Here is a 25,834-nt window from a genome sequence, read left to right on the forward strand (position 1 = left end):
TCGCTCTTCTCCCTGCCTGGCCAGGGCAGGTGAATTGTTATTACCTTCAGTCTATCGCCTTGTGCTTCACTTTGGAAGCTCTCATGATCATACATTTAATATAACATAACAATTTAACTCTATTAACAAGACATACACTCCTTACACTATCAGATCAGAAAATTTTTCACTTGGTGTTGGCATGTATATTTTTTTAAAACACTTTTAACTTCGTTTTAAGCCTAGAATCGGCTAAACCTGGTTCTGATACCATTAAATGTAATACCCCCAACTCGTACCTGTCCCGGATACGAGTTCGAGATGTCACATTGACTTTTTAAAATAATATTCATATAAAATAATAAAATATTTGGACTTATATTAAGAAAATAAGATCATATACTTGTTAAATTTTGTTTAATTATAACAAATTTAAAGAAAAACGTTTTTTTATGAATAGTACTATACCGTATGAATAGTAATATACTATATGAATAATACTATATTGTATAAACAGTACCGTGAACAGTGCTACATTATATCGATGCACTGCTACAGTGTACCGATGTACAAAAACATCGAATATAAATTGTGTATCGATGCACTGCTACAGTGTACCGATGCACTGCTACAGTAACTTCAGCTCAACTTATATAAAACTCATAAAAATTTAAACTTTCATCAGTATAAAATTATCATTTACATATATACGTTTAAAACATTACAAAACTGATTAGAACCTATCGGATTCAAACCTTAATTTACATGCCAACCATAATTAGTATTACAAAATACAGACTATTCATTTCTTTTCTGATCTGATCTTTGGAAATGAGAAACTGACATGTCTTGCATAACTTTTATTAATCTTCCTCTTCTCGGAACCTACGTGTGAAATAATCACCCGCTAAGTCGTTGACTTAGTGAGGCATATAAAACATATAATAGAAAACATAAAACATTTCACATAACAAAATGCATACATGTACATATACCATAATTATCAACATCATTATCATTAACTCATTTATCATATGATCTTATACTTATCATTTATGTGTATCATATAACATATATATAATTTCACAAAGAAACACATATAACATCATATAATTCCTGTGAAACATTTCATATCACCAAAAGCATATACATAACATATATTGTATTTATTATTATCTCTTTATTGGCCCATGGTACACTTATGAGAACTAAAGATATGTGAGTGCATTGAGGTTGTGCACTTATGTTATCACCACAGCTCGTATGCGGTCCCACTAAGGGCATGTGAAATTTATCCCGAATGACCTATGTATTTCTCTCGAAGGACCTCTGTATATTGTATATGTCCCGAAGGACAGCGTAGACCCTCGACTCTTGGCATGCCAACTATACCTATAACTCTCGTATCATATAACATGGCCATTTTTTCGTATGCTTCATATATTCATGTACTCATATCATTTCTTCTATCACATATCACATGTGCATATGATCATCCATTTCATATCATATAACATATGTCCTTTGAATACGTTCTCATATCATCTATCATATAGCTTATATTATTTCTCATGTGTTCATGTAAACACGTATGTCATATCTTATTCACATATGTTCGTATATACATCATATAGCACATAAAATAACATATAAACTTATACATGTATTCATGTATATACTTTCATATATTCATGTAATTCAAAATCACATATAATAACATATGACACATATAATCATTTTCATGTACTCATGCACACATAAAAATCACAAGTCAAATAACATTATATGAGTCACTTCTTACCATAGTAACTCCGTCACTGGCTCATCGCAAGCTAATGTTTGTTCGATAACATAAGTACAAATTAAACTGCACTCACCTTGACACTTTATATATCCAAATCCATTTCTATGATTTATCCCTTTGGATTGATCCTAACTTTGCAGTCGTTTTATAACTTGTTTGTGCTCGATATCTACACAATCATACATTTTCCGAGACAATTATCAGAAACCTAAACCTTATAACTTGGTATTAATAACTTAGGATAATTTAATAAACCAAACTTCAACTTTTCATTTAGGAGTGTACCGATGCACATGTCAATAATAAACTGGTTTCACCCGAAAATTCCACAGCTTTTCATTAAATTTCTCCCCTTTCATGTTCTTAACTTACATATACATGCTTAAACTCATTTATATCCATTTATCTCCTCTTTAACCTTAATATCCTCTCATCTTTATGAACTTCAAGAATCATACCCAATTTTTAACATGTTTTAAATTCAATTATACTCCATATTCCTTAATTAGGTTGTTGACAAGTCAAATTTAGTTTCAAATTCAACTTATCAACTATTTTCCAAAAATTCACTTAAAAACCATTCTCTTTAATATTTCATAACTTCTTAATCTTTTGATTTTAGGATAACTTAAGTTTTCCTTAAGCTTAAATATCACTTAATGATCAAAACCCAACTTAAATTTTAGCTAATAATCAACAACAAAGAAATCTCACCTTTTCCTTGAGCTTTCACGTGGATGAGGAAGAAAAGGAGAAAAGTTTCCAGATAACTCTCCCCACATGCTTATCTCTTAATAAAGAGATAAATATCTTTTATATGAAAAGACCATCTTACCCTTCATACTTTCATTCCTCATAATTTAATCCAATATTAAAATATATCACTTTAAATCTATGAACTTTTCAATAAATTCTACTTTAAATCACTGACTTTTGAACTTTTACAATTTAGTCATTAACTCATAGTTTGGGATGTTACACATCATGAATAAATTCAAGACCTGTAGAAGGTCAAACTTTATCTCATACTAGTCCTGCTCCATATGCCCAAAGTCATATTGTTCCCTCATCTGAGCATGTTGATGACATAATGATGTTGCCACTGAACCAACTTCAGTTTATCAGGCTTTTCAATCGACAAATGGAAACAAGTTGTACTTGATGAGTATAATGCGTTGGTTCGAAACAAAACTTGGACGCTTGAACCATTGTCCTCTGGTCGATCTGTTGTGGGTTGTAAATGTTATTCATAACTTAGCGAAACACATAGGGGACAGTAGCTCATCACAAGGCTAGATTTTGATAACACTTTCAGTACAGTGGTCAAAGCTTCTACACTCAGAGAAAGAAGAATGCGGCAAAAAAATATTGAAAGAAAATTATAATTTATTACTAATGTATATATAAATTTCATTAAAAATTAAAAATTAAATTATATATAAAAATAAAAAAATGTTAATGAAATTTGAATTAATATGGTTATTATTATTATTATTATTATTACGTACTGTTATTATAAAAGAAATCATATATTCAATCGGTACAATATTAATAACTTTAATATTTATAATATTTTAAAAATGATTCAAATTTTATATAAAATTTTATATATTATTAATTTATACTATATTAGTTTTAAATTATATTTTTAAAATCAAAAGAATAACATTATAAAATTGATTATCAAACACCATTACAAGTAGGTTGAGATATGAATAGTATTTTGTTTAGACAAATACTAACAATATGATAAGAGTATTGAATTTATTGAATTATATTTAAATTGAGAGTATTTTTGTAGAATATATAAATATTAAAAACCAAATATGTAATTATATCATTAATTTTAACTTTTACGTCAGCTTTCTCATTACATATTAGGGTAAATTATAAATTTAGTACTTAAATTATCATTTTTATCGATTTAATACTTATTTTTTAATATTTTCAAAATTATGTTTAACGTTTAGTTTTTGTTTATTTTAGTACTGTACCATTGAAAACTTAATGGAAATGCTACACCTTAACACTTTTTATGGGTAAATTACATCATTCATTATTCAATTATCTTCTCACTCCTATTTTGGTAATTGAAGTCTAATTTTTTAATTTAATTACTTAACTTTTAAACTACTCATAATTTAATCATTCTAACTTTAAAAAATAATTTTTTATTTTAATTATATATTAATAAAATAATAAAAAATATCATGTCACAAATATTATTAATAAAATAAATTAAAACATGAGCAATTTGAAAGTTGAGTAACTAAATTGAAATTTTTTGAATTTTAATGACCAAAATAAGAGTGAGAAGATAATTAAGTATGAATGAAGTAATTTACTCATAAAAATGTCATGTGCAAAAGTTTCATAAAATTTTTAACTGCAGTAACTAAAATGAAATAAAAACTAAACATAAGGCATAATTTAAAAAATTGAAAGTTTCAGTAGTAAAAAAATAAAAACTAATAGTTTAGTTACTAAATATGTAATTTACCCTAAAAAACCAACACTGATGGCTTAATTTGCACTATTTATATAGTTTAGTGATTTAATCAATGAAATTAAAATACTTATGATTAAAACTAATAGTTTTGATTCAAAAAATATAGTTTACCCTAAAAGCTAACACGGATGGCTTAATTTGCATCATTTATATAGTTTAATGGTTTAATCGATAAATTAAAAGATTTATGATCGAATTGAAATCTACTCATAGTTAAGCAGTGATTGGCGTAGTTCACCCATGATTTTAATTCGTTGGTTGAAGTGCTGCTGATATTATAAACGGTTAAAAGAAAGGAAGGCTTCAACCCCTCTCAAAAGAAGGTTTCACGGAGGGCGGTGTCCGGTTGAAATTTTTGTAATTTTTTATTAATATGCAGAAGAAGGTTTTGAGAAGCGAAAATTTCTGAATTTGTTCGTGGACACGGCTCTCTAATCCCTAACCTCTATCGTTTATCAACCTCGGTGGTCAGTTTTCGATATTCATCCCTCTTTCTTTTGAATCAAGACCTGGATTCCACTTTGGCTAGCTGGAATCGGGAAAACTTTGTTTTTTTTTTTGTTTGTTTTTTTCTATTAGTATTAGCTTACCTCAAATTGCATCTGGTTTTGTTCTCAGATTCACTCCAGGAAAAGGGCTTGAGATTCGAGTTTGTTCTCTCGGGACTCGCTGATTTACCAGATCCGAGTTCGCCAAGTCTCAGTTTTGGGTACACTAAACATTGAATCTTAAAGTCAGTTTCAGAGTTGAATTTTCATTCTTAAAAATTGGGGTTTTCTTTAACTTCGAAGAAGTCCAGCTGGGCAACCGTTGGTTTGCTAATCCTTTCAATTTTCTGAGAATTGGGGTTTTGAAAAAATAAGCTTTTGACGAACTAGTTCCTTTTTAGTGTTCGATGCTTGGGTATAAGGAATTTAGTATACTCTGAGGAATTAGTTTGAATTGTTTGGGTTTTTGTTGATCTGATAGAATTTGGAATTTGAAAGGGATTCAATTGTAGTCATGTTCTATGGTGCGGTGGTATGGGACCCTTGGTTTATTGTAGGCCAAATTGTTTGCCTTCAATGTTTATACTACCTCACACTTGGGGTTTTCTTGTCATTTCTTGTTGGTACTCGCGTTTCTCATATGAGTTTGGTCTATTTCTTTGACTTTGCCACTGTTACTACCTCTACCGTTACCGGCTGGTGCGTTATTGTTTCCTTTCTGCTCAGCTCTGTTGCAGGGTGAGAATATAGTTTCAATCTAGTCTTTTAATTATGATGCTTCACTTATATCTTTCTTTGCATCTGCTAGCTTTCATCTTTGAATACATTTGTATAACAAATGGTAGGCTTCAATCTACTTCTTTTCGTATTATAACTTATTAAATTTGCTCTTGAATAGAATACCTATTTTGGTTTGATAGTGTAAAAGTTGTGCACAATCAGGTTTATCTTATTTATTCAAAAAATCAGCATATGTGCTAGCTTTGTTTCTCCTACTTTATAGCTCCTTTGGCTTATGATAAACTGCAAAGTCTCTATTTCTCTTGTTTCTGCCTTGCTTCTATGTTTTGGAACTGGCTTGGATCAATGTTCGGATTATGATGTACAGTCATGGTGTTTGTCTGTGTTTTTATTATAAAGCTCTGCACATGAATTTTAAAATTGAATGTAATAGTATTGAATCTTGAATTAATTTAGGATATTAATATCTAAGCTTGAAAAGTTAGTACCTACCTGTCCAATTTATTGCATCTTTTATTGTTTATTTTTCTGATACTGTTGGTTTTCTATATGAGGGAGGTACGCTTGCAAGTTAAATAAATCCAGGGCTAGATAATGCTTCTGTGAAGAACTTCTAACATCGGTTGTATTTAAATGCTCATGTATATTTAGAAATTGAAGAAATGTATATAAGAAGTTTAGAGATGATAATGGTACATGGCGAATTGAGCTTATTTTAAATTTTGTTTTGTTTGGATATTTGCAGAGCTGGGTACATGCCTTATTTGATTGAAAGGGCAAAGAAATGCTTAGACTTTTCAGCCACACTCTATATTATACATCTTTTTATATGTACCATGTATGGAGGTTGGCCTTCCTCAATAACATGGTGGGCTGTGAATGTTACTGGAGTTGCAGTGATGGCTTTGCTAGGTGAATATTTATGCATTAGACGGGAACTGAGAGAAATTCCCATTACACGACTTCGATCAAGTAAGAAATAATTCCTATATATGTTAAAAGTGACCTTTTAAGATAATTGTAATATGATTTTTTTACAATTGTAATATGATTTTTTTACCTTTATTAATCTGTTGCCTGTCCTTTTCTTTTGGGGCTTTGGTTATCCGGCTCTCTTTAATATATTCTGTTTGATGCTTGGTCTTCCAAATAAGTTCTGTATTTTACTAGTAGTTAGTATCATGGTTGAAGGGAGTATGATGATTTTCTACATCATGACATGAATCAGTTTGTGTTAATTCCCATCTGTTCATTTATTGCAGTGCTGCTCTCTTGTTCTCCAAATCTTTTACTCTGTTTAGTGGGCTGTTATTGGCTTGCAGCCTTATTTTTCTCTTCGCATTATTTTCTATCTATACAATGTCTGTTTTAGAGGACGTGCTAATTTTTAGTACGTCTTTTAAAAAGGATTTCTGAACCGTGATTCTAATTGAGAATTTATATGATTTAGTTATGTGAGAAATCTTACTCTTGCAGTCTTGCTTAAGCATTTTTTTTATCACTTGCAACTGCTTAAAGTGTTTGGGAACTTGCATATGTAGCTGAGCAAATTGTATTGGCTTGTATCACCGACACGCTTGGGAGGCATTTCCAGGAACCAAAAAAAATCTTTGATGCTCAACTCCTAATTGTGAAAAGAAGATACAGTGCATGTTAATTCAATAAAGAAAAAATCCAAGTTCTTGAACTATGTCAAGTTAAACATAAATGATTCAAATACTTACCACCCGAGACTGCTAAATTTTGGTTTCTTTTCAGTTAATAAATATTTTTTCCTCTTAATTGCAGATGTTTGATGATAAAGAATCAATTACAAAAAAATTCCCCGTGGCGCATTAAAATTCATTGTTTTACACTGCTTTGGAGGAGCTGAAGGATGTAATTCTCTGAATACCAAGTATAATTTGATATGAGAAAGAGCTAGCTTATGTTATAAGTTATATTTTTGGTCCTTCCGAGTTCCGAAGATGATAGAGATAAACTACAAAAGTTTGGGTAGCGGTGCTCAAGTGATATGAAGCTGAAGCACAGCAGGCTAGGTATGCATTTGGCTTTGACCATTGAGAAAAGATGATGCACATTCTCTGATACTGTTTCTCGGATTTTATCAGCATATCTGATCAGTTTTTAATTCTTTGGTTGCTATTATGCTGATTCTGTAATGCCTGCTACTTGAGAATACCACTTGTTTAAAGACTTTGACTTTCATTCCTCCATTAAACCAAAGCCATATGCTTAAATTCCTTGGGGGGTTGGAAAAAAGTTTCAAGTAAATAACTTTCCGTCTTTCCCAAAGGAAAATGAAATGAAAATCACAAATAAGATTCCAAAGAGAAAGGGGGAATGCTCATATCATCATTTGTTGTTGGTTTCAATCACATATATCATACGTTTAGTTGAAAATTAAGTGTTTAAACTATACCTCTTGTCTTGTTTGTTTTATGCGTTTAAAGTTTTTGTTGGTCCAAAGAATTATTTAACATTTATTTTGTTATTATTTTATTCTATTAATGCCCAAGTTTAAGAGACCAAATAAAGAGCCAATATGTGAACCAATTATTACTCTGCCGGAACACTTGGATATGTCTGAAGAAGAGGAAAAGCCCAAATAGTAAGCGAAGGTAGTCAGGGTAAATTTGACCCATTAGTTCGTCTCGAAAATTAATTTGAGATTTATAACATTTATTACAATGTATTGAAACTCGTCATGTAGTCGTAATGAGTTTTAATAAAATATATTTTTTTATCAAAATTTGTCATCATGACGTTACAAATTTTATTGAATCAATTTTATCCACAGCCACCAATGACAGTCAAATGCTAATCGATAACAATTGTTAAAAAAATAACTGATTGGTACCGTTGTAACAAGCATGCATAGAACAAATTATAATTGAATCAAATGTTATCAATGATCATTCTCTGAATTTCTTTCTCCCTTCTTTCCTCTTTCTGTTAATACCTAATTAGTAAGATGACAAAGCTTCCCCTCAATACATAAACACTTTTGGATTTTTTTAATCTACTCTCACTTCCATCCATAAATTAGAAGAAATTTCATTTTTTTCAAAAGAAGCTAATTTCAAATTTTTGAATATATTCATTCAAATTAAAATAAAAAAAAGAAATTTATATCTTGTTGACAATGTGATATAAGTTTTAAACTAGAGAAAATAAATTTAAGACAAAAATATCTGAAACTCTTTCAAAAATCTAATATAATAAAGTTGATTTGTTAATTTGTTATTTAAGGTTTCAAATTTATTATTTTGAAGAAATTAAAACTTTTATAACATATCAATTTTATAATTTTCAATTTTTAATACATATATATATATATATATTAAAAAAAGTTGGATATATGTATATATTGTTGAAAGGAATCATTTTGCACATTTTTAAAATATGAAAAAAATAATAAATCAAGATTTTCTTTTAATCAAGGTAGAGAGTGGCACTTCCGTAAATATATCCCTCAACTCCAAAGCATTCGGCTCTTTCTGATTCATATTTTTACGTTAAAACACACAAACAGAGGAAAGCTCTCTCTCCCTCTCTCTTACATCACACCAATCAAAAGCACCTATTTCTCCATCGAAACCACGATCTCGATCCAAGGCATCTTCTTTATAACTTTTATCTGCGAAAATGGTTAGTTAATTTCTTGATACATTTGATCCCTCTTTAGATCTGATTCAAACCGCCTTTGTTTGGTTATCAATTCCCAATTTTCTGTTTAATTTTTGGAACCAGAAATGGGAAGATTTTCCAGTTATGTTATTTTGTCCGAGTTGTACTGCCTTCTCTTATTTCAGTACTATGCAGCAAAGCTAGAGTGCTAGGGATTTGAATATATTGAGATCTGCCGAGTGAATGTGTTTTCTTATTCTTATTTGAATCGTTCAATATGAATGCTGCAATTTCAGTTTTGTTTTCTTTCCCACTGTCAAATGATTTTGATTTAAGATTTTTTTTTGGTTTCGACTAATTACGTGCTTTTCCCCCTTACCAGCCACTCAGACTTGAAATTAAGGTACGTGTTATTAATTTAATGTGACTTCTGTTTTGTGGGTGGGTTAGATCTTATTATTTGCAAATGTGTGAGTAATGTTCTTAATTGTGGTGTTTGGATCAGAGGAAACTTGCTCAAAGGTCAGAGAGAGTAAAATCCATAGATCTCCATCCAACAGAACCATGGTAATTTCTAACTTTATTCATTTTCCCATTTATTCGAATTTCATCTTTTTCAAACTTGAAGGCTAAATGTGATCTATTATAATTGTAATTGCAGGATTCTAGCAAGTTTGTATACCGGAACTGTGTGTATCTGGAACTACCAGTCACAGGTATGGGAATTTTATTGATTGCCATTTGCCAAAACTAGAAGCTTTGCTTTGTCCCATGAAGTGAAATGCCCTAAGCTGAAAAAAATAGGTGAATAAGGGATATATTTTATTATTTCGGTTAGTATCTAGATTTCAGTTAAATAACCATCCTGATTGCTTCTTTTTAACACTTCTCGTTATTATGTTTTTGATGTAGTGATGAAAAGATGCAATTTTGAAAATTTCATAATAGAGCTTGATTTTTTGTTACTGTCTGAAACATCTTCCCACCATCTGTCACAGTGCAATTTTGTGGGTGTTGTGGCTTTGTGGTTGTGGGATGCTATGCAAGAAACTATAGTTGGACTGTTGGAGTATTAGATGGTTATTTATCCGTAAAAAACATTCATGGAACTTAATTAGTTTAAGACTTAGCCCAGACTAATTTTTGTCCATTCTGCTTAGCCCAAATCTTTTTTTTAAAAGATATAAGGTGCCAAAGTCTTATTTACCTGATAATAATAATAACTATAATCTTGGTTATCAAAACAACAAATGTGTTATAGAAACTTACGTCTTCCTCTCTTCACTTGAATTGAGAGTTTCTTTTATAGTTCTAGGGTATTACACTTGTGAATCATCATCTTTGTGTTCAATTCCATTTCTTATTCTATCATCAATTCTTTTATGATCATCTGCTCAAACTCATGGAACATGGGGACATGGATCTTTTTAGCTCTATGTATAAGGCTTGTCCTTTATTTGTGGAACTTTTTTGTTGAATCTTTTTAGTTCTATGAAGAATGCAATTTTCATTTGCACATTGATATAATTATTTCATAATACAGGTTTATAAAAATTACTAATTAATTTCATGAAATTTATTTAGTTCAAGATTTTGGATTCTTAACACCATATTAAAATAGCATTAGGTTTGTTTTATAATTTTGCGAATCATTATGTAGAATTTGAATTGTTTAGAGCTTTAGCTATTTTTTAGTGTAACTTTGCTGTCCTTGTTGTACAGACCATGGCTAAGTCATTCGAAGTCACTGAGTTGCCAGGTATGTGTTCATTTGTTATTATTCATCTATCTTTGTCTGCTGATGCTATTTTTCCATTTTCTTTCATCGTGATGATGTTATTACCATTCTCTAAAGTTGACATTTTCCATCTGCAGTTAGGTCGGCCAAGTTTGTTGCACGCAAACAATGGGTTGTTGCTGGGGCTGATGACATGATTATTCGCGTTTACAATTACAACACAATGGATAAGGTCAAAGTATTTGAGGCACATACTGATTACATCAGATGTGTGGCCGTCCATCCTACTCTTCCTTATGTGTTGTCATCGTCTGATGATATGCTCATAAAGCTTTGGGATTGGGAGAAGGGTTGGCTGTGTACTCAAATATTTGAGGGACATTCTCATTATGTCATGCAAGTGACCTTTAATCCCAAGGACACTAATACTTTTGCCAGTGCATCTCTTGACCGTACTATAAAGGTACAAAGGGTACCTTTCTGGTTGTAATTTTTTTTCATTATCGTTCTTGCTTCATTTGGTATAACCTTGCTAAATCAGCCTTGACTCTGTTTAAAATTTCTAGATTTGGAACCTCGGCTCACCCGACCCAAATTTTACTCTGGATGCCCATCAGAAAGGTGTAAATTGTGTTGATTACTTTACAGGCGGCGATAAGCCCTATCTGATCACTGGTTCTGATGACCACACTGCTAAGGCATGCACTATGCTGCTAAAATATGTATTCTGCTTTCTTTTGACCATAAATAAATCTTGAGGAACTATATACTGATAAATTTCATGGATGCAGGTATGGGACTACCAAACAAAGAGTTGTGTTCAGACATTGGAAGGCCACACACACAACGTTTCTGCTGTTTGTTTCCATCCTGACCTTCCAATTATTATCACCGGTTCTGAGGATGGGACAGTTCGTATCTGGCACACTACCACTTATAGGTAGAAACATATCTGCTTTAGCATGCTTAGCCCCTTTTGATTTCCAATGGCCGTTTATTTTGTGGTGAGACTGATATTGTCTAGTCTGTTTCTGCATAACAACTCAATATTCCTCCTTATTTCTCAACTTCATGTCTCAGTATTGGATTGGTTAAAGTGTGAATGCTTTTGGATTGTAAAAATTCTTGAGTAAACCTGTCCAAGGTCCAGGCCCTGGACCAGGAAATTTGTAATTTGGGCTTGAAAATACATTGGATTCAATTATAAAAATATAAAATATTTTTTTTTATTTTATTATATGTAACAGTAATTTGGGATTTTGAGCTGGCCACAAGCATGGGTAGGCAGAATATAAAATTCCCAGACCTCGACCACGTACCAGTCTAATCTTGAGATAGATGTAGAAATTCATGGTCTGGAGCCACTTTGGTGCTTTACCATTAATATTTCATCCTTTAGTGTTTTCTTAAGATGTTTTGATCTTAGTAGTCTTTGATGCATGTGATAGTGTCTCTTACGTGCTTCAACTTATTTACTTTTTATCAAATTTGTTTTCAGGCTAGAAAATACATTGAATTATGGTCTTGAGAGAGTTTGGGCAGTTGGATATATGAAAGGTTCACGGAGGTAATTTCTTTTGGTTAAATCATGCAACGTTTTCATGTTTATTTTCCTCTTTTTTACCCTCAGTTTTTAACTTTTTTCCAGCTTGTTTATTTATACTTAAATGCTAGAATGAATTTTTGGTCATTAAATGCTAGAACAACTCTTGAGAAATTTGAGCAATCAATTAATACTCATTGAAAACATGTGAGAAATCAATTATTACCAATTTACCACTATTCTTTTAGGTTGTTTGACCCGTCTTCTTTAGTTGTGTGTTTCTTTTGAATCCAAATTGATGATATTGGATTTATCAACTGAGTTCTTGATTAGTTTTCTTGTCAGGGTAAAACTAATATACCATTTTTGTCTTACAGGATTGTGATTGGATACGATGAAGGAACTATTATGGTGAAAATTGGCCGTGAAGTACCTGTAGCAAGTATGGACAGCAGTGGGAAAATCATATGGGCTAAGCAAAATGAAATTCAAATCGTGAATATTAAGAGCGTAGTAGCAGATTTTGAGGTAGTGTATGTCATAATTTTTTTCTGCATTCATGGTGTGACCTTCAATATTGGATTTTTTTTTAACCTTAAGGTGATAGTGTAATTTTTTTCCTTTGGTTCTTAGGTTACTGATGGAGAGAGATTGCCTTTGGCTGTTAAGGAATTGGGGACCTGTGATCTATACCCTCAAGTTAGTTAATGGTTTCAGGCATAATTTTAATGAATTTGTGCATAATTTTATGGGTCACTCCTAAAAATGTCGATTAATTTTGTTTGTAGGCTGCATTTTATGTTTGTGTATAATCTTTTACCCTTTAGTTTATCTTGTGTTTCTCAGAGCTTAAAGCATAACCCAAATGGGAGGTTTGTTGTAGTCTGTGGAGATGGTGAGTACATTATATATACTGCTTTAGCATGGAGAAATAGGTCATTTGGTTCAGCATTAGAATGCGTTTGGTCATCAGATGGTGAGTATGCTGTTAGAGAAAGCACATCAAAAATCAAGATTTTCAGTAAAACTTTTCAGGTTTGTACTCTTTTGTCTTTTAGATGGTTCATTTTCTTGGAAGGCATTTTTCTCATATAAAAAGGTTTTTGTGCTTGCACACTTTGTTTTAAGTTGTTGAAAGATTTAATATAAGCAACAGATCTATCATTTCTAGAGGGCTGGGTTCAACTGGGTGAATAAAATTTTGGGTAGTGAAGGGGATTGCAATTTTCAAGACAATGTTAACTTTGAATTGAACAGATTGACTTGCTATTCTTTAAGTTGGTGTGATATCTTGTTCTGTGTATTACGTAGTTTCATTTGTTAAGGAATTTTATCTAATGCCATATTCAAGTTCATATTTACAATGTAGCGGGGTATTGACAGAGATTTAACACTTCCAGGAAAAGAGGAGTGTCCGGCCAACCTTCTCTGCTGAGCATATTTTTGGGGGCACTCTACTGGCAATGTGCTCCAATGATTTTATTTGTTTTTACGATTGGGCTGAATGCAGGATGATTCGTCGAATTGATGTTACTGTGAAGGTAAGCGAAAATAGCTCTACTTGCTCTATTTTCTTCTTCTTGGCCATCTTGCATTCTAAATGTCTTTTTTGTTTACGTTACGGAAAATCTCAGAATCTCTACTGGGCTTACAATGGTGACTTGGTGGCAATAGCTAGTGATACATCTTTCTATATCCTAAAGTACAATGTAAGTCTCCTTTCTGTAATCTGCTTCTTAGAGCAGCAAAACCAATGGACTCTTCCTTTGTCTGTAAGTGCACAATTTCTTACAGTTGTGCACCAATGAATTTCGATACTTTTATGTTGCAGCGGGATGTAGTTCAATCTTACTTAGATAGTGGAATACCGATTGATGAACAAGGAGTTGAGGATGCATTTGAGCTTCTTCATGAGACCAATGAACGTGTACGGACTGGCATTTGGGTTGGGGACTGTTTCATTTACAACAACTCTTCATGGAGACTTAATTACTGTGTTGGTGGAGAGGTATTTGTGTTTATGCTTATCCTTAGGTTTAAATTGTTCCATACATTTAGAGGCATTGATTTTTGTTGGTTTTGATGGTTCACTTTGATTATTTAATGGTTTTAGGTAACCACAATGTTTCATTTGGATCGTCCGATGTACTTGTTGGGATATCTTGCAAGTCAAAGCCGAGTATATCTGATAGATAAAGAGTTTAAGTAAGTCCGTTGGCAATTGCTAAATTTTATGTTGGTTTTGCTTTGAAAATGCATTGGTATTGTTAATATGCCCTCAATTTTGTCATTTGTATTTTGTACAGTGTCATGGGATACACATTACTTCTCAGCCTGATTGAGTACAAGACTCTTGTGATGCGTGGAGACTTGGAAAGGGCCAATGAAATTTTATCTTCAATTCCTAAAGAGCATCATAATAGGTATGCACTTCAATATATTTCCTTCCATTTTCAAAGAATATAGTTGCTCATGTTCCAGTTTTCTTGCAGCTGTTATTGGGTTGGAGATATAAAATTCATTTCTCCTTTCACATTATTTTCTTTCATTTGTACTTCATTTCACATTTTGGTTCTTGTTCTTGATTACTCATCTCATGCTGAATATTTATGCCCCTTGTGCTTGGAGTTTTTTTCATCTTTGGTAATATCTTTCATATCTGAATGTGTTGAGAAACTATAAATTCCAGTTTCTCTACATTTAGCTTACTATAAAGCTATTCCCTTTATTTTTGGCCATTCCTTTCCCTTGAAAGCCATACTTCTTGGATTTAATTGGTGGTTTGCTTGCTTGATAGTGTGGCTCATTTCCTGGAGTCACGAGGTATGGTAGAGGAAGCTCTAGAGGTAGCCACAGACCCCGACTACAGATTTGAGCTTGCGATACAGCTTGGTAAACTAGATATTGCTCAGGTAAGAGATATCTAATTGGCTTGGGATGAAGTGCAACTTCTTAGATCTTTTCCTTGAATGATTGAGTTATATATTCAAATTTGTTTTCAGTTTTGACTTTTCTCTTCAAGAAATTTTTCTTCACTAGAGATTCATACTCATTTGTGCAGGAAATAGCCGCAGAAGTTCAGAGCGAGTCTAAATGGAAACAGTTGGGAAAATTGGCCTTGTCCACCGGAAAGGTGTTGTGTGTTCTCTAATTTGCCAACTTTTTTTTTTGCTGTGCCATTTGGCTCTGTTAGATTGCCATTCTTGATTTTCCTAGCACCCCCTTTTAGTAGCTTTCGCTTCTATATTTGAGTCATGATGTGGTTAAAGATCACAATTTGAAAATGTTCAATGTGTTAGCTCTTGAATGAATATCTCTCAAGGATGTAGGAATAGAGCTTTGCTTTTAATTACTGCTTTTCAATTTATATGAGCTATGGCATGGTTATTTAACTGGTAAATGAATTGTAAGATGGCCTTATGTGTGCTTAGTGTCTTCTTTCATGAAATGTTGTACATTACAGTTTTCTGAAGTAGATATTTAATTGTTTGACATGTGCTATCTTTTTGTCTTAATCTAGCTCAATGGACATAAAATGCTGCAGAAATTGTTAGTCTGATTCTCTCAGCTAGTTTGAATAATTTATTCTAATTATGTTAAACTTGTCAATTGTCATTGCAGCTAGCAATGGCTGAGGAATGCATGAAGCATGCCTTGGACCTGAGTGGTTTATTGCTGCTTTATTCTTCCTTGGGAGATGCTGAAGGAATATCAAGACTTGCGTCACTTTCCAAAGAGCATGGGAAAAATAATGTTGCTTTCCTTTGTTTATTCATGTTGGGTAAATTGGAGGATTGCCTTCAGCTTTTAGTGGAAAGGTAACTCCGTGTTAGTTACTTGATAAAAATATATTGCCACAAGTGCCAGTAGTTATGGATTTATTGAAGTATTTCTTTTGCAGCAATCGGATACCAGAGGCTGCTCTAATGGCTCGATCTTATCTTCCAAGCAAGGTTTCAGAGATAGTGGAAATTTGGAGAAAAGACCTCATCAAAGTTGGTTCCCATCACTTTGTATTTGTATTGTTTTCTGTCCTGCTTTCTTCTTTACCAATTGTGTTAGTTTTATCATAAACACTTGTTGGTTTTGGTTCCGCTTGTTTGATATTCTAAACAGTTTACTATGCTTCTTACTCTCTAAGCTTGTGATTCATGAGTTATGCATGTGTCTCAGCCATGTCAATATATCTACCTTCCCCTTCCCCCCTTTATCCCAGATGTAGACTAGTATAGCTTGATTTCTTTCCCTTTTGTTCAAGTTGATGGTTCATTTTTTTTATGCAACTCCTTGATATTTTGCTGGAAAAGATTGGTTTGAAATTCTTCCAATGGAGTGTTGGATCTGAAAGCTAATGAAAGATGTCTTTATCTTTTCCTTCTTTTTCAAACACTGCAGTGATTTAATTTCTTCGAATTTCTATTCCAACCGCAATGATATTTAGTTTCTTTGTATGCATGCGACATGAATCAGTTGAGCTTGCATATTTCTGTGACGATACTTGAAAGTCAAATCTACCTTCCCTAACACTTTTTTTACTTATGTTACTTATTGTGTTTGATTAATTGAATAGATTGCTAAATGATTTGAGGGTTTTTTTACGTCATCTGCAGATTAATCCAAAAGCTGCTGAATCTTTAGCTGATCCTCGTGAGTATTCTAACTTGTTTGAGGATTGGGAACTTTCTCTTTCTGTTGAGTCTAAGGTGGCAGAAACAAGGTATTGAATGGGATTAATTATGTTGTTTATTTTTGCTTGTTATTGGTTACTATATTTGAAGGCAATTTTATCTAACCATATTCTCTGCTGTTATTAATTGTTACCACTTCCACATGATCTTGTTTCAAAGCCTTGTCGATACACCTTATTTTTGTCTCACATGGATATGCTATCAACTTTCGATTGTCTTGTAGGGGTGTTTGTCCTCCTGCAGAAGACTATTTGAACCATGCTGATAGATCACGGATGACACTTGTGGATGCTTTCAGAAGCATGCAAGTAGAGGATGAGGAGCCACTTGAAAATGGTGATGTATATCATGAGGTATATAATCGATATGTATTTGTTTCTATTTTAAGTTGGCAATATGTTTAATCTAGGAACTGCTTTGAGTGGTTCAGGACTATGGTCTGGTTTTACTTTGTCCTTTATTTTGTGGAATTCAGGCTGCAGAACCAAATGGACTTATCAGAATTTAGAGCAGAATGGAGAAGAGGGTAGCCAAGAGGATGCCGTTGTTGTGGATGCTGATTCGAATGATGGCGCAGTACTTGTGAATGGTAATGAGCCTGAAGAAGAGTGGGGTACGAATAATGAAGGATCCCGGTCAGCCTAAAAGCTATTGGTTGGGGCAGTGTGAAAATCGAAATTGTCTCTGGTGATTAATAGTTTATAAAATGTCATTCTAACCCCTTATCTCTTAGGCTTGTCTGACTCCACTTGTTTGATTTTGGCACACAACTAATTGTAACAATTATACTGCCTGCTAAACTCTAAACAGTTTTTGACTTTGTTTTCGTCTTTTTGACTTTTGTGAATTATGATATTACTAATATAGCCTTTCTTTCTTTCTTTCTCGTATCAACAAGTTTGTTTCCCAAACCTGAGTGAAGACCAAATCAGTTTCACGCCTATTGTTGATTATTAAATGGGATGTGTTGGCCTTCAATTCCTTATGTACCTTGTAGCATAATTGTATCAATTTAGTTCATTCTAACATCATCAAAGTAGTAGTAATATTTATTGTGTACCATGGGACATTACTATGAATCCTAGATTTTGTTATTATATGGTGTTTTTTTTTTTTGATAGGAATAGATGGCCTCATTAAAAACATATGGTGTTTTTTTGTAGTTCTTTTGATTTGTCATGTCATGATTCTTACTTTCTATCATTCTTCTGTTGTTGGCAGTGCTTACACCTGATCACTAGGTCCCATGAAGACATTCATTTCGAGCTCCACTAAGCACTTATTTGAGGTGAGAAACAGGTGTTCTTATTATTTCTTGAAGGAGAAAGCCTTAATGGTTTGAATTCACAAGCCCGACCGTGGGCTAGGGGCTATGGCCAAATTACGCATATTGGCCCTTCATACATGTGCATGCATCTTGATCTTTACAGTAAATATCCCGAGTGTCCCAGATGTAGTGTTTATTCCTTTCCAAATAAAATATAAATGGAGTGGTTCAATGGGATAAAGCATTAGCATTATCGTTGTTTTAACAGATATCGAACTGAGGTCTGATTGTCTTGCGAACCCAGTGGCTTGGAGCTTGGGGAGGGGGCATATAAAACAAGTAATCGGTTAGCTTTGAAACTATGATCTTAGTTGCTTGTTTTATGTTTTAGCAAATATATTCTTTCAAGGCGTTTTCGATGTGCCATTATCAATGTAGAAAGATTTCGAGAGCTAGCGACGATTACCCGATTCTAACCCATTTTGATGTTGTTTCAATTTTAGACGCCAAGACACTGCTATTTTTATTTCCTCCTTGAGCAATTAAACAACTGGTAACGGGTTGAAGTTGTGTGTGTGGAGCTCAAAGTATGTGAACTTGTACTGCAAAATGTCCACATAAAAAGCGTTATATTAATTGTTCACTTAGCTCTCCTAAGCAATCAACTATTGCTATAGAAATTGGAACCCCAATGAGCTCTTTATCCTTGTCGATGAGGGATTCTTGGATTTAATTTTAATAATATTCAAGATTGAAGTATATTAAATTTGTTAACAGTTTCGTTGATCGTATTAGTTTCATTAAATTTATTAGAAGATATATTTAGTGATGAACTAATCCTATGACTAGAAGTGTCGAGTGTAATTAAATGTACTAATCAATGATTATTCGAAATAAAAATATGATTAAAAAAGCGTTATTCATGCTAAATATTTATAACTCCGAAATATATTGTATGAAATTAGATTATTAAAAAAATAATAAGTAAAGATGCAATTCTTCGTATATTGAAGCACCGAAGAGGCTATTGTATAAAGTCATAGATCCTGTCATTTTCTCTTAATCCCTTGTATCTTACTTTTGTGCTTAAATCTTCAATTTAGTACCCACTCAAAGTTACAGTTAGCATCTTCTAGAAAAAGAAAAACCCAAACTTCAGAGAATAAGGTCTATATGGTGTTGCCGTTCTCCATCGCCGGAATTGATCGTATCCGAAGACGGAGGTCATTTCTTCACGAAAAAGTTGGTTTCGGTGCTATCATGAAAGTTCTAATCAATGAAACGACGAGGACTTCCGAGTTAAGTTGACATAGTACAATGTAGATACCGGAAGGTACATGGATTGTGCCATCACCACTCCAATCAAGCATCATCGATGGCGGCAACCAACAAACACCTACATAGAAACCTCAAAAAAGCTGGCCACCAAGAGAACTTAAAAAAGCTGGCCACCGGAAAATTGGAAAGGAAAAAAAATAAAATGACAAAAATACACCAACCCGAGCTATGGACCAAGGGTGGTAAAAAAAACTCTCAAATGAATGGATGATTCAACATTCATCTATTAGTAATTAACGAAAACAATAAAATCATGCTTATTTAAAATCAACATAGCAATAATAAAAAAAATCAACATAGGATTTTCATCATTAAACATGCATTAATACAATCAAAGTAAAACATTTCACATGTAAAAAAATCACAGTTTTGTATTTAATATCTGAAAACATTTGGAAAATTCATTGTAAGTCTAAAAAATCTCAACAAAAACAGTGTTATAATTTTGAGTAGGTCACAAAATAGCTGGTTTAATGATTGAATTATAAACTCCAATTAATTTTGTTACATACTTTAAAACTTGAATTTTTTTTATTCACTATTGTAATTAAGATTATTAAAAATATACTAATAAAAAATTTCAGATCTATTTAAATTATTAAAATCAATCTTCGAATGCATTTTCAAAATTTAAAATTAATGAGTAAAAAGTATCAAATTACATAAGTACCTTCACTCAAAATGATAGTTTCTTTTTAAGGTAAACTATAAATTTAGTACCTAAACTATGGTTTTGATCCGTTTTGGTATCTAAACTTTCAATTTTTTCAAAATCATACCTAACGTTTAGTTTTCATTTCATTTTAGTAACCCGTCGTTAAAAACTTAACACGTTTAATATCTAAACTATCAATTTTTTCAAAACTTAACGTTATATTTTGAATGTGATACTAAAATGAAATAAAAACTAAAGTTTTTAAAGGCAGTACTAAAATGAAGCAAAAACTAAACTTTAAGTATGATTTTAAAAAAAGTGAAAATTTAAGTCTAAATAGATTAAAACTGATAGTTTAGATACTAAACACTTAATTTACCATTCTTTTTATAATAAATGGGTAAATAAAGAATAGGTTCCCGAGAATCTAACTCAAAATTGAGATGCTTTCCTTCCATGTCCAAAGTACAAACCTTTCAACTGTATTTGCAAAATAAAAATGAAAATATAAATTTCATAATAAAATCGCTTGTATTCTTTGGATCATTCTCGTCTCTGTTACTAGGGTTTTGGGTCTGCTTTTCTTCTGTTCTTATGTGAGTCCCAATCCATCCCTCCCTCCTTTCTTTATTTTCTGAGAACATATCTTCTAAAATTCGACTTTTACTGGCTCTTAAAGTACATAAATTTTCATGTTATTCAGTATCTCCCATTTCATGACAAACGCCAGGTTCCTGTTTGGTTGCTTGAAAAGTCAAGAAACAGGGAGAATGTATCTACAAGTTAATTCCATTAGTTCTATTTTGTCTATGGTTTAGCTGAAAGTTTCCATTGTTACTTAGAGGATTAATGTTTAGAGATACAGAATTATCTCTTATTTTTATGCTTGCAAGCGTTAAACCCTTTATTCTGGGACTTCATGAAAAATTTTGCCTTTTTTCTTCTTTTTCCCCTTGTCTAGCTTGCAATGTTTAGCTTTCATTTTTTTGAGCATAACTTTTTTTTGCCCCTTGGATTGTAATAGCATAGTGGATTCTATTCTGTTTTCATTTCTAATTTAGTTTATATGATTGGGTGATTTAACGATCAGTCGTCTTTTATAAATAGGATGTGTTTTCAGGCAAATGTAATTTTTAATTCTAAGATGAAGAAGCACAATAAACTGCATAGAAAATGTTAATTTTAGTGGGCATTGAATAGTTTCCTGGTAATTATTGCTTTAGTCAACACATTCTTTTGAAATCGAGAGTTAAAGAGTGGGCAAAGCCATCATTGTTATTGTTATGTTTTCTATGCATGTATGTGAAGAAAGCGCATTTGTTCAAGATATATTGTGCGCTTCTTTTTCTTTTTTTTTTTTAAAAAAAAGTTCATTCATAAGGTTATCTTGTGTTTACTCTTTCATTAGTCTGGTAATAGGAATGAATGATTTGATATCGTCAACGAATTCAAGTTATAACCAGCATCTCCTTTTTTTATTTCTATGTTGGGTTTTGGAGTCGGTTCCTTTTTTTGCCCTTTTTTCGCCCTCTTAGCTTGGAACCTTTTTCATTTTCTTTTCCGGTTCAGTTTTTTCTCCAATCAAATATTGTTGACTGCTGTGTGGGGGTAACATTAGTGATCGACTGCTATATCTATATGTCTAAGTCAGCTTGTATAATTTTTGCTATGTCACGCTAATGTTCCCTAAAGTACTTGTTTCTGGTTCCTGTTCAACATGGGCATAGGTTATGGCCTTCAAGACATATGGAAAAATATTTAAAAAGTTGAGAATACTCATGATGGAAGTTGGAACGTATGCGTATCTGATACCGCCTGCAAGTTCGGGTAACTTAGGTTGTTTGCTCACTCATGAGAAATTGATTGCATGTGACATAAACCTTGTTCAATTAGGCCAAGTTGCCTGCAGCTTTTGATACGCATGAATGTTTTTCCCACCAGGAAGAACAGTGGCTTTAATGCATCAAATCTATTTATGGCTTATAATGAACCATAAAACATATTTGATGAGTTAAAATACTGAAAACTACATCATAGTGTCTATGGGCTTACCTGTTATCCAGTTGGTTATAGTACTTACTATTTTGTTTGTGTTCTGTGTATAATGATGCTTCTCTGGTCTTGATATGATCTACAAGGGAATGGAGCTTTCGATAATGTCTTGTTTAGTTTGTAGGTTGATGCAGACTCATCTAGTTTATTTCTCCTAAATTTATGGAGCTCACTTGTTTACTCATTGTAATTTGAAGAAAAAGTAGTTAGTACCTGAGCATATTTATTCCATTTATTAGTGGTTCCATTGATAATAAACATTTTGAGTTTATGTGAACTAATGTTTGTTTCAATGTGCTTATCTTTTCATTGGGTCATGCTCTATTCCTTGTTCATGTGTTTTGTGGATGTTTTTATGGAAATTTGGGGTAGTTGCATGTCTGTTTGTCGGTATATCCTTTGTGAACACCCAAATTTTGGTCATGAGTGCCACCTTCTTGAGCATCTATTTTATTATTTATGTGCTAGCAACTATTCCTGCAGATACTTTTGCAATGTTTGGTTATTATGGTTGGATGAGAAATTACAAGTCCGCAAGATTCATGTTAATCTGTTTTCTGATCATTTCATTGGATATATATTGTTTCCAGTGATCTGCAGCTATCCTAGTTTGCAAAAAAAAGTCTTCGAGTTTCAGTTTCTCAGCTGATCTGCAATGGGGGATGCAGAAAATGCCCTTCCACCTTCAAAGAAGAGGGCTGCCGGAAGAGAGATTTCTCGTGATAATCCTGGTCTTGATGACGAGGAAGATTCTTCTACCAAGAGAATAGAACTTTTAAGAGGGCCAGTGATGAAGTCTTGGTAAACAGAAGGATAGTCAAAGTTCGCAGAAATCAAACCATAGCCACTGCCTCATCAAATCCCTTTTCTGGGATCTGCTTGGTCCCCCCTGCAGAACCAACCATTACTCCTGCTGCACCTAGTGGACCCCCTGAATCTCGAGCAACCACTGCCGAGGTTACCACTGAAGCAGCAATTGTGGATGAGAAGGAAGTTTCAGAAGATGGGAAAAATGATGTTAACAAATCTGAAAAGAATGAAGAGGGAAATAATCAGCAGTCAGAGAAAACCGATGAGAAGGATCCTGGCTCTGCAAAGAGTGAAATTGAGAATGTTGAACAGTCCAAAAGTAAGGAAGAACCAGTTTCCAGAGATGTTTCTGATAAGGAAAATACTGAGGATAATAGCAGTTCTGTTGTAAATGAAGAAACTCAAGAGGAGGACAATGATGAAAAATCAGCAGGAGATGTTAAGACCAAGGATGTAGATAAAGATGACAAGACTGCAAATGCAGACAACGAAGGTAAGAGTAGTAAAAATACAGATGCAACTGCAGAAGGAGCATCATTGAGTTCATTCCAACAGCTTTCAAGTAGCCAGAATGCCTTCACGGGACTTGCTGGCACTGGATTTTCAACTTGTTCGTTCTCCTTTGGATCTACTTCAAAGGATGGTTCTACTAGTTCTGTTCCGCTCTTTGGACTGAAAAATGACAAGCCTTTTGGTTTTGGTCTTTCAACAAACGGGAACTCCTCTTCCCTCTTGATCGCGTCTGGGACTTCAGTTGTTTCTAAGAGAGAGGGAAGTGGTTTTCAAGCCATGCTAGAGGTTCCAGTCGAGACGGGAGAAGAGAATGAGAAAGTGGTATTCTCAGCTGAATCTGTGCTGTTCGAGTTCATATATGGGGCGTGGAAAGAGCGCGGTAAGGGAGAACTTAAAGTGAATGTGTCTACAGCCGGACCGGAAGGAGCCAGGGTACTCATGAGAGCTAGAGGAAATTACAGATTAATTCTAAACGCAAGGCTCTATCCAGATATGAAGCTAACAAATATGGACAAGAGAGGTATCACTTTTGCCTGCATGAATAGTACAGGTGAAGTGAAAGAAGGGCTGTCTACATTTGCATTGAAGTTCAAGGATGCTTCCATAGTTGAAGAGTTTCGTGACAAAGGCAACACGGCTGCTGTTCTGAAGACACCTGAAAATTCTCCTAAAGCCTCGGAAGATTGAAAGGTGTATGTCCCGAACTCACAATCCGCCGTAGTCCCTTTTCTTTATGGAAGAAAGGATCATTTCTTGGGTATTGCTACTGATTCTTAAGCTCTTATATGTAACAGAGTCAACAAGATCAACCCAGTCCATTTTCATGCGAGAGAAACGATGAATGTTTGAACTATTTCCGCCCCTTTTTTCGTGTCAATCCTGGAGTTAAAGCATGATCAAGGTATGCACCATTTGACTGTTTTTACAGACAGCAGTGCATTTAATCTTGGACGAGTATGTAGAATTTCAGTGCCTTGTATTTCATATGTACCTGATGGATTTGTTATTGGTAATAGCTCCTCTATAGTACCAAAAACAGACCTTGTAGCAGTATCTCTCTTTTGGACAATGGTTATGCTGCAATATTACTATTTTGATCAAGGATACTATTTTTATTTTTAAAGCATTTTAACTTGCTTTACAATTATTGCGTAATTTGAGCTGTACCGTTATGCCAACATTATGAATTGTTGTACCAATATCATAAATTATCATGTCAATATTGTAACATTGAACAGTTAATTACATTGATCAAAAGATTAAAGACCATTCATTTTTCCTTGGTTTAAGAGCCACATGGATTAGATTGATTTTTTAAAAAAGTGAGTGCCTTAAATACCATTAAAGTGTATGAACATTTTAAAATCATTTTATTTTATTTTAATTGCCACGCCAATTAGTGACAGTATGTTGAATTAACGTTTTCTTTAATTTCAGGGATTAACTGATTATGAGTTTTCGAAAGGGGATTCAATTGATCTAATTCTTTGAACAGGGACTCAATTGATTTTTAATAATTTTACAAGGTCCTTTTAGTATTTAAGCCCATGTATATGAATCTAAATTCATATGACAACGTGGCAAATATGATGTCACAGTCGCATCAGAATAAACTCGTGAATATCCTAAAATATCCTTATACTTTCCACGTAATCCCCAAGCCCAAATACTAAAGCAAAATTAAAGCCGTGTCTCATCACTCTGCAATCTCTAGGGATGGTAACGGGCCGGGTTCAGGCCGGGTATTGATCTCCCGTTTTTGTCTCCGTTTAAAAATCTCGTACTCGTCCCCGCTTAAAAAACTACGGGGATTTAAACGGGGATCCCCATCGGGTAATTGGAGAAAACCGCGGGGAAACGGTATCCCGTTTAGCATAAACGGTTATTTAAACGGGTATCGGGCCGGGTATATATATTTAAATTAAATATATAAATAATAATATATAAATTTATTAATATTATATATATATATATAATAATTATTTTTAATATTTATCGGGCCGGGTATCGGGCCGGGTAATCGGGTAATCGGGCCGAGGATTACTAAACCCGTCCCCGTTTAAAATAAACAGGTTTTCC

General features: G+C 33.2%; 1 protein-coding gene, 1 long non-coding RNA gene and 2 pseudogenes across 2 annotated transcripts; all 4 read left to right on the forward strand.

Moving 5' to 3' along the window:
* The first annotated feature begins 4,546 nt into the window (after positions 1–4,546).
* LOC120212468 lies at positions 4,547–5,082 on the forward strand. Its single transcript, XR_005524699.1, has 2 exons — positions 4,547–4,759; positions 4,911–5,082. It is a non-coding gene; the product is annotated as an uncharacterized LOC120212468 (long non-coding RNA).
* A 44-nt stretch (positions 5,083–5,126) lies between these two features.
* On the forward strand, positions 5,127–7,618 carry LOC120212467 (protein SYS1 homolog). The gene is made up of 3 exons (XM_039210757.1): positions 5,127–5,518; positions 6,267–6,493; positions 7,310–7,618. Exons 1-3 carry the CDS (start codon positions 5,295–5,297, stop codon positions 7,315–7,317), a joined length of 459 nt encoding a protein of 152 aa, XP_039066688.1. The 5' UTR covers positions 5,127–5,294; the 3' UTR covers positions 7,318–7,618.
* Positions 7,619–8,998: 1,380 nt separating this feature from the next.
* LOC120212466 lies at positions 8,999–18,867 on the forward strand (annotated as a pseudogene).
* Positions 18,868–20,834: 1,967 nt separating this feature from the next.
* On the forward strand, positions 20,835–24,850 carry LOC120212469 (annotated as a pseudogene).
* Positions 24,851–25,834: the final 984 nt, after the last annotated feature.

The sequence above is a fragment of the Hibiscus syriacus genome, unplaced genomic scaffold (assembly GCF_006381635.1).
Source record: "Hibiscus syriacus cultivar Baekdansim isolate YM2019G1 unplaced genomic scaffold, ASM638163v2 tig00110013_pilon, whole genome shotgun sequence".
Lineage (NCBI taxonomy): Eukaryota > Viridiplantae > Streptophyta > Magnoliopsida > Malvales > Malvaceae > Hibiscus > Hibiscus syriacus.